At 51.7% G+C, this 9,559-nt stretch overlaps 1 protein-coding gene across 1 annotated transcript; it reads right to left on the bottom strand.

Moving 5' to 3' along the window:
• Positions 1 to 559: 559 nt before the first annotated feature.
• TBXT (T-box transcription factor T) lies at positions 560 to 9,130 on the bottom strand. Its single transcript, XM_031455900.2, has 8 exons — positions 8,873 to 9,130; positions 8,143 to 8,407; positions 7,242 to 7,376; positions 6,341 to 6,402; positions 6,159 to 6,220; positions 4,274 to 4,450; positions 3,089 to 3,218; positions 560 to 1,138 (listed from the first exon to the last, which is right to left on the bottom strand). Exons 1-8 carry the CDS (start codon positions 9,076 to 9,078, stop codon positions 865 to 867), a joined length of 1,311 nt encoding a protein of 436 aa, XP_031311760.2. The 5' UTR covers positions 9,079 to 9,130; the 3' UTR covers positions 560 to 864.
• Between the last annotated feature and the right edge of the window lie 429 nt (positions 9,131 to 9,559).

Here is a 9,559-nt window from a genome sequence, read left to right as displayed (position 1 = left end):
CTGTTTTGTGGCAGTTAGCACTGAGTAAATAAATATATGCCAATTTCACTTCCAGTTCTGCAACTGATTAAATGTTAAAGTCCATCACCCACTGAAAAGCTTCTCCAAAATGATCTTTATCACCAGCTGTCACAAACCACACGATCTCATTCCCAAAAAGCAGGGGTGTGAGCAATAATTAGACCAACCACATCTTGCACATTGCCTTTATTTTGCAGAAAATGCTTTCTGCTGATTGTCTTTGGCTACTTTGTCAAAAGAAAAATATAAACAGTGGGAGGTTTAACAATACAAGAGATTAGCTACCTATGCTTGAAACAAACGCATCCTAGTTGGCAGAGGCTGCACATTTCCACTTCAGCCGCAATCTGCCGTCCTCAACTGATTTCATTCTGTCTTTCACAGCTCGGCTGCAACTGTGACACTGCCACAAAAGGGACCTGAAAGCTACTCGAAAGCAACAAGAAAAAGAATTAAAAGTGTGCTTTTTGGTGTCACTAGAGTAGGACCAGTGGAGTTTACAAACTCTGATGTCCCAAGATCATCTACGTGCCGCATGAGAAACAAAATTTCTGGACGTGAGCAAGTAATTTTTACTGTGAATCATGGTAAAATAGGCCAACTGCATGGCCTCCATACTCGAATTCATCTGCAGCACATAAAGGACCCGGGACGGCACTGCCACCACCAAAGATGGGCAAAGGTCGGGGGGGGGGGACGCTTGATAAATAGCAAGACTTGAGTTCCTCCTCGTCCTTACAGTGAGGCTAATTTCCTCCCCTTGCCCCAGAGATGGCCCATCAAATCAACACTTGCTGCCACAACAAAGAAGTCATTGTGTCTTTTAAGACCCAGGGCCCTCGTTCACATGGACGGAGGCGACACTGGGGTCCACGAGGCTAGGAGGCGGGCGTGGGCCGAGGCGTCATACTGGCTGTCGGCAATGTCTGCAGCCGTGGCGGCCCCTTCATACAGTGGGGACCCCGCGGAGGAGGAAGCGGGGACTGGGTGCGCGAGGGGCGCAGAGCGGGCAGCAGGGCCTCGGAAGAACTGGGCTCCCAGCCCGCTGGACATCCCTGCTGTCTGGGCGCCGGGGGGGACGGTGCTGCTGCTCACGGACCACAGGCTGGGGTGCTGACTGCGGCGGAGAGAAGGGGAAACAGACAGGTCAGAGGCGTGGGGTCGGGGTGCCCCGGCCAGCTGCAGGCGGGGGAGGACACCACCAGCACCCGTCTCCCGACAGCTGGGCCACTGGGTGTCTTCCTTTCAAATGGGCCTTTTCCTCTGATCTGTGTGGAAGTTACCGTCTTGTCTATTAACAGGAAACAAAATCATGAGGACGCCAGCTATTTACCTAGGCGTAGCCCCGGGCAGAGCGCTGTTAGGTTTTCCTGCAAAAGACGCCAGTTTTGCGCTCTTGCTCGGAATCCAGAATCCTCAGACACACTGCGTCAGATGCTTCTGTGCGAACTAGCACGCCAGCCCCTGCTCCTCCCAGGGACTCCTGGGGTGGAGACAACACCTAAAACACTGAGCCTGGGGAGGGCACGGCTCAGTGGTAGGTCACGTGCTTAGCATGCACGAGGTCCTGGGTTCAATCCTCAGTACCTCCATTTTTTTAAAAGGTGCCTTTAAAGGACAATTTTTTTAATTAAATAAAAATAAAACACTGAGCAATGGAGAGCATTCTGTCCCGGCCAGCAACTCCTGTATGGGCACCGCTCCCAGAAAGACAGGCACCTGGGGATCAGACCTGGAAGTAAGTCCCAGCTCTGCCCTTCACAGCTGTGTCACGATACCCTTGGTCCGCGACCGCTGTTGAGGCTGATCCCCAGTCTACGAAAGGAGTTGGAAACCGGTACTAAATCCTCCAGTCTTAAGAACATGGACCTGAACAGCATTACATTATGCTCAAATTTTGTTTCCAGAAAGTTTCTTTCTCTTACAGTAGAGTCTTTCGATAAATGAGCAGGGAGGCCGTGCACAGCAGTGGGCTATATTCTTTATCAAGCCACGTCCTGCGCTGCAGATGCATTCACACTCACAAACAAGCCTGAGTTCAGTGAGGGGGGCTGCTCTCCCCACTTCACAGAAGAAGAGAAACAAGATGCCCTAAAACGCACAGGGGGGGCCCCACTGTGACCGCAGTCCACCCCGTTTACAGCAGCTCCGAGTGGCTTCGGGGCCCTTGGAAAGCTGGCTGGTTGCACATTGTTTTACTTTCTCAAGAGTAAACAATTAGATTCTTATTTTAAAGGAATTGTTTCCTAGACATAAGGAATTACGATCTTAGACAAATTTTGATGTTCTCTACATAGAAACTACATTGCTTTTAATGTCAAGATGTCTTATCTACAGACTGTGGCCAGCTTGTTCACTCATTTAATATCTTTGAGCCCATTTCCTGATTAGAAAGTGAGGACTGACCTCTAGGTTTGTTATTTTAGTTTTTTATTATAAAAATCCTACGAAGAGATGTAACACACTTACTGACTGACCTGATTTTTTAAACCAACCTTCCTGTACATAATTTTCAGGTTAATAATAAAATAGTCATCATTCTTTGCAGGTTACCCAGCATTCATGCTCAGAACTTCGGTTCTCTTTCCACAGAAATCCAACGTATTTATTTCCTTAATTTAATAGTGCCTGTCAAAAAAGTTCTGGAAACATTTATTCAAAATTCTCTCCTACTGACCTCAACAACCCTGTACGGATGGGCTGAAGCTGGGGTCATCTTGTGCCTTTTTCTTGAAGAAACGAGGCTCAGAGAGTTTAAAAGACTTATCCATCACATGCTAGTAGTTAGCAGAGCCAGGATAGGGTCCCTGCTTTCCTTCTGTTACAGCCCAGCTCCCATCCACCCTGAGGGAGCCACCCATCTTCCCAGAGAACAGACTGGAGCAGGGACTCTTAACAGTCATGTCACCTGGGATCTGCAGACATTTCTGACTAGTGGTCAAATTATAACTAAAAACCCAGGACGTGAGGTGAAGGGCAGAATGGAGGCCAGTGAATGAGATGGCGTGAAGTCACAGGCACTCAGAGATCCCAGGACAGTCTGCATCCATCCCCAGCTGCACATTACCTGGAGCCCGTAGGAGGACCGGCGTTCGGACTCATGGGGAGCATGCTGGTGTGGGCAGGCACTCCAAGGCTGGACCAGTTGTCATGGGACTGGAGCATGGATAGACATGCAGATGAGTTGTCCGAATAGGCTACCGGATGTAATAAAGTGTCATTACTCATGGAGTCTTCCACAAGCGACAAAACCCCCTGAGATACTGCCAAATACTACCAGTAACGGGCTACCCAACATGGACAGCAGCGCTGTGTGTGACAGTAAAGACAGAAAGCAAACCCACCAGCCTGCTTAACCGGTCATCAAAGGCTAATGTTTATCATCAAATGTGTGCATTTGAAGATACATTCCAGTAAACCCGGGCTTTTTCTTTATCATTAGCTCAGTGGCTGCCCTGTAAAAATGGAATCCTACAGTCACATGAGAGGGGATTAATTACCTTTAAAAATAAAATTGAATGTAGCTTTAACCTGCCTTTCCCCTAAGGGGTTATTTCTGAAGAGTTAAAAGGGCTTTAGAAACCATTACTCTGAGCAAAATTTAAAATATGATCTCCTAGCCTCTAGGTGAATGGCTATTTCCTTACCAAATAAACTCCTTTCATCTCAAATCAGCTTTAATTGCTTAATTGTTTTATGGTGTTCATTAGCTTTTTCCTTCCTTCTGGAGCCAGACAAAATGAAGTCCAGGCATAGATGGTGTTAGAGAGAGCACGGTGCAGGGACCATCACGGGCTCGTCCAGTGTTCACGGCGCTCAAGGACGCATCAGGGGCTTCTTAAACCACAAACTGCTGGACCCACCCCTGGTGCTTCCGACTAAGTCGGGGTGGTTTCCAGGTGATGCTGACGCTACTGACCTGGGAACCATACTTAGGAAACATACTGTGTCTAGTCAAGCCATTGATCTCTGCACCTGGCTGACCCAACGTCACTTTAGAGGGGTTCATAAAATACCCAAGTCTGGGCGCCCAGACATGGGTCTCCATTCTGGGAGTAATAACTGAGTCACATTCAGCTCCAAAAGCCCCTGTGGTCTGGATGTCTCTGTGGTCGAGCCAGCAGTGATGAGGACGTGCAATCAAAGTCCCTCTCGAGCCACTAAAGATCCAGCCTCCGGGACCCTGCAGGCTGCCTTTCCCTCCCCAGAAGTGTCCCGGCCACCCCAAAACTCCTTTCCAGTCAGGACTTACTTGGAGAATTGTTCCGATGTGCGTAAGGGCTGGGGTAGGGGGATGGACGGTGGCTTCTCAGGGCCGGGTATGTTTCACAGCCGTGCGTGGAGGGAAGTGAGAGGGGGCCTCCGAACTGAGGGTGGGAGGTGGCAGGTGGACACAGGGTGCTGGTTCCAGGAATCAGCCACCCCCCTGCTGTGAGAAAAGAGTGCTGAGTAACTGGTGTTTGCAGCACCTCCATTACTGAAAGGGCGGGAGCCCTGAGGCCAGGGAGCTGTGGGCCTTCTCCTTAGGATTCGCGGACCACCGAGCACCCAAGCCAAGTCTTCAGGCAGCATGGGAGTCAGCTCCGCACTAGCGGCCCCAGGCTGGCCAAGGTTTCCAAACCCACAGGCCCCTGAGATAACCCGGGAGACCCAGCCTCAGCCAAGCCTGAGGCTTCCTCAGCTGCTCTTATTCAAAAATCCTACTCTCCCCCCGATCCTCCTGGCCTCTCATGGGATGTTCTGCTCCATAATTAGGTCAGTTCTCAGGGCCTGACTGCTGAGCTTGAATAAAACGTAAAAACAGACACGTTCAAGACACACAAGGGGAACCAGGCAGCTGAGTCCCCGTGTCCCCACTTCACCCTAGCCCCAGCCCCACCCCGTCACACACGGGAGTGCTTGTCCCGGCCCGTGGTGCCCCACGTTCTGCTCACTCCTCTTCTGCCTCAGGCTTGCGCTCGCCTGCCTTATCCATCAATCGGAAAATTGTTCCAGCACAGTCCTGTCCTCCTGTAAAAAACCCACTTTCTTCTCCACTCTTTTTTTTTTCTTCAAACTTTCTTTTTTCATTCAGAAAAGCAACCTCTAGGAGGACAAGGACTCCAGCTCCAGCGCCTGAACTCCACACAGTTCTTCAGACACCATGTAAAGGAGGGCGGGCGGGATGGGGCCGCAAAGCCGGGGCCCCTCACGCTCCAGAAAGGTTGTTCATAATCTGCTCTCTGACATGGCAGCCTGCGAGCCACTTAGGAGCACTGTTTGCCAAATTAGTCCATAAAATGGAAGGAAGGAAGGAAGGAAGGAAGGAAGGAAGGAAGGAAGGAAGGAAGGAAGCAAGGGAGGGAGGAAGGGAGGAAGGAAAAGGAAAGGAAGCAATTGTTTGAGCAGGGCACCATGCTGGTTCATCCAGACTTGAAGTGACAGCAAGCACTAACTTTTCCATCCCTACAGTTGTCAATCATTTATCTCTCAGAGTCCCTCCCTGAGTGCGGAGGAGGGCTAGACAAAGCCTTTTCTCCTAAAAGACTCTGCTGTAGACCTCCGTTACTTTGCTCTGGCTCACAGAACTCCTAAGGAAGCTAGACTTTTTTAAGCAAACTTTTCCCATCCTATAGCCACTGTTTCCAGCATGAGCTGACAGGTCATCCTTGGATCAGAAGCAAGCTAAGGGGAAAACCACACGCTGTCAGAAGCATCATTCCAAAGATGATCCTTCTGTTTTCAACCACTAACAAAAAGAGAAGCCATCTCAAAATGGACATAAGGGCTGCTCTCTCTTCTTGCTCAACACAGCAGAGTCTAAACACCCGCCAAGGACTCAGTGATCTGTCCTAGCCATGGTCGGAGCGGCCTCGAAGAAAAGCAAAAGAGCCCAGGAAAATTCTCCCCAGGCTTCTCTGTCAGGAGCTCCATGGGCTCCACGACCCCAGGTGGGGCAGAGGCTGAGAACCAGTAGGTTGAAGACCAGTAGAAACGCAGCCAACAGTCAACACATACGGCTTGCATGGCAAAGGGCAAAGTGCTCCCGCCACACCCAGAAACTGCCTGCTTTGTCCCCAGCTCCAAGCTCCCAGCTCCCAGCAGTCTAGTCCCCAAAACAAGGTGTGTCTGGGTAGACAGAGTGCAACAAACCGTACATTGGGAGTACCCAGATTGCTGGCTGTCTCCGGGTTCTTCCATCATATCTTTGTGATCACTTCTGTCAAAAAAGTGGATTGAATTGTCAAGAAGGAGAGCGGCTAGAAAATAGCACGGCAGTAATATTTCATTTTTCTGCATACTTCTTTGCCCAAAGGGAATATAGTTAGAATTCTCTCACCTTTCCTTTGCATCAAGGAAAGCTTTTGCAAATGGATTGTATTTAATTTTAAGAGCTGTGATCTGAAAAACAAGAAGTTGAGTTTACTAGTACATTTCTATATGGTCAGAGGATTTTATTTGGCACCAAGAAATTGGGAACCACCAGTAACCCCTCTAAATATCCAAATATAATCAGACTTCTTTCCAAGTATGTGTTTCTATTTGGATCTGAAGTAGCCGAGTAATCATAATATTTTCTAAAGAACAGCACATTTATAAAAAGTTTTTAAATGCTAATTTTCCGAGTGTAATTTACAATAAGCTTAACCTACTGCTGACAATGTTCTGTGTGCATACATCAAACAAATATGGCTCAAAACATAACCTAGGGCTGCTTGGCAATAGTGAAGGCGAGTTCTAGTTGGTGATCAACACTGACAACTTAACCAGCTAATCACAGACTGTACTTTGGGGTCCGACTTGGACATAGCTTTACAGGCACGAACCTGTATTCTGCATCTGGTTGATTCTTCACACTGCGTGGATTTGGAGGGGTGCCCCTGGCCCTTTCAGGAAGATTCCCAAAGTGAGGAGAGGCCTTTTCCTGAAGTTTTGTTCTCAAGAAGCCCTCACAGTACTTCACCTCAATGTTTTTACTCATCTTTTCATTTTGAGCGTTTTAGTGGGTGCTTCTAGTTTTAGATACTTTTGTGGAAAATTAAAGGGGGAAACTGCTTTAATAATGACTCATTTTAAAGCTTTTCTCCCTTCAGTCCCAATTTTATAGTTACGATAAATTACTTGAAAAGACACTAATGACCCCACAAAAGACACAATCTGTATTCGCGCCAATCTCTGCGACTCAGCACCCGCGACACAAGAAGGCTACGCGACACAGGAACGCTGCGCGCGCCGCTCACCTCCTCGTTCTGGTAAGCCGTCACAGCTATGAACTGCGTCTCCGGGAAGCAGTGGCTGGTGATCATGCGCTGCGGACCCCCAACTCTCACTATGTGGATTCGGGGCTCATACTTGTGTAAGGAATTCAACATGATCTGACAGAGACACAAACCGGCAATGGTGGTCATCAAAGTCCTTCCGTGAAGACAACCAAACACCCATTTGCCCTGCTGTTGAGGAGAAAAATACATTCAAGGTGCAGAAAATCTCTCAGCTCGCAGGAAAATGTCTTCACTGTTGAAGTTGGCAGGTTTCCCATCAAATGCTGCTCCCACGACTAGTTTGCAAAAAAGGATGTGAGATGCTACACGCCGTTAAAAGCAGCGAATGCTCATGGAGAAATGCTTTGACCAAGGCTTCCAGGGCAGCTAAAGGCACCTTTAAACGCCTGCGCGCGAGCCTGGCTTCCGGGAACACCAGGTCTCCCAGAAATGATCCTCAATCCAAAACTAAAGACCTTTCTGTGGAAAAGGACATATTTACACGTGTGTTCAAACTTCAAGCTGTAGATACTACACGGTGGGCATATCGGGCTCTCAAATGACGCTTGACCGTCAAGGCTGAGGTTTTCTCTGCCGTTAGGAACGCTGAGGACTAGGACGCAAAAGTTACCCCGAAGTTTAAGACCTGCTTGAGTGTTCAAAGGGGAGGCTTGGCGCCCCCTCCCCGCTCTCCAGGCCTTGGTGTTACTGTCGTCAGGTTACTATAAACAACACCAAAGGCTTAATTGAGGAAGGCAGATGTCACCTCCATGCAGGCAGCGCCCTGCCAAGGCTCCACCGCAAGAAGGTGCGGAGTCGTGGTGTCCTCGCGCCGTCCCCCGCCCCCACCCTTCTCCCGCCCCCACCCCATCACACCTACCTGGCCTCCTCCGTTGAGCTTGTTGGTGAGCTTGACTTTGCTGAAGGAGACCGGCGCCTTCATCCAGTGCGCCCCGAAGTTGGGCGAGTCGGGGTGGATGTAGACGCAGCTGGGCGCCTGAGGCTCGGGCTTGCCCCCTGGCACCCACTCGCCGTTCACGTACTTCCAGCGGTGGTTGTCAGCAGCCACAAAGTCCAGCAGGAAGGAGTACATGGCGTTGGGGTCCAGGCCAGACACGTTCACCTTCAGCACGGGGAACATCCTCCTGGAAAGGGAGGCGCTCAGCAGGAGGACCCGGATCTGACCGTTAGCTCCAAGGCGGAGGCGTGTCAGTTGGAGCAATGAGGAGTCCCCTCGGGAACTTACAAAGAGACTCCGGAGTTCCCCGCTTCCCAGGACCCTCCTAGATCCACAAGCGTCCTCTGCGCTATCCCACGGCCTCTGGAGGCCGGCGGGAGAGGACCCGGCAGAGGGTGGCAGCACCCGGGCCAAGTCGGCCGGGAAGGCACGGGTCGGGAGACTCCCCCAGGAGTCCTCCTCCCCAGATGAGTGAAGATTACACCAAGAGGCTCCAGAGGAATAGAGGCCACAAGGGTCTGTTTCCAGCCTGAGCGGAAATGAGCAAAAAAACTTCCACCCGGAGAAAGTGTGGCACAGTGCGGACCTCTGCAGCCGGCGCCCGGCCCGCCCGAGTGCGTGGCGCGTGCCCCAGACCCGGCCGCGCGCCTACCTGCCGTTCTTGGTGACAATCATCTCATTGGTGAGCTCCTTGAAGCGCAGCCACAGCTCGCTCTCCTCCAGGCCCACGCGCAGCTCGCGCTCCGTGGGGTCGCCCTTCTCGCTGCCCGCTTGCAGCTCGCTCTCCACGGCGCTCAGCAGGTGGTCCACTCGGTGCTGCAGGCTCTTCCCCCCGCTCTCGGCGCCGGCGGAGCTCATCCTCCCGCCCCTCCCCGCCGCCCCCGAAGCCCCCACTCGCTATCCAAGAGCCACCTTCACCCCAGGAGGCGGCCGCGCATCCAAGACGAGAGGACCGACGGCGCCCCCAGACCTGGGAGGTGGGTGAAGAAGGCGATCTTGGGGGGAGGGGGCGGGGGAAAGGGGTGGGGGGAAAGGTTATTCCACTTGAACTCCCTCAAGGAGCTGCTAGAGTAGGTCTCTGGGGAGAGAGAATCTGTCCCCTCGGCATAAATAGAGCCGCGGCGGCGGCGGCGGCGGCGGCGGGGGGCGCGGCGGATTGGGCGGAGCGCCCTTTGAAGTGCCCGGGCAGCTGCCCATTGGCCGCGCGCGGCCATATCAGACCCCGCCGGGCGGGCTGCGGAGGCTGGCGGCCAACAATGGGCTCCCGCGCCTGTTTCTTGTAAATCCGCAGCCCGGCATTGCGCGGCCCGGCCCAGCCCCTATACCTCCGCCCTCCCCC

The sequence above is a fragment of the Camelus dromedarius genome, chromosome 6 (genome assembly GCF_036321535.1).
Source record: "Camelus dromedarius isolate mCamDro1 chromosome 6, mCamDro1.pat, whole genome shotgun sequence".
In the NCBI taxonomy this organism is placed as follows: Eukaryota; Metazoa; Chordata; class Mammalia; order Artiodactyla; family Camelidae; genus Camelus; species Camelus dromedarius.
Note: the sequence above shows the minus strand (reverse complement) of the source record. Positions and strands in the feature narration are given on the sequence as shown.

Coding starts and splice junctions, on each gene's coding strand:
- TBXT (XM_031455900.2), bottom strand. CDS start 9,078: ATGAGCTCCGCCGGCGCCGAGAGCGGGGGGAAGAGCCTGCAGCACCGA. Junction 6,403..7,241: donor CGGCTTACCAGAACGAGGAG/GTGAGCGGCGCG, acceptor CTTGTTTTTCAG/ATCACAGCTCTTAAAATTAA. Junction 1,139..3,088: donor GGTCCTCCTACGGGCTCCAG/GTAATGTGCAGC, acceptor TCTCCGCCGCAG/TCAGCACCCCAGCCTGTGGT.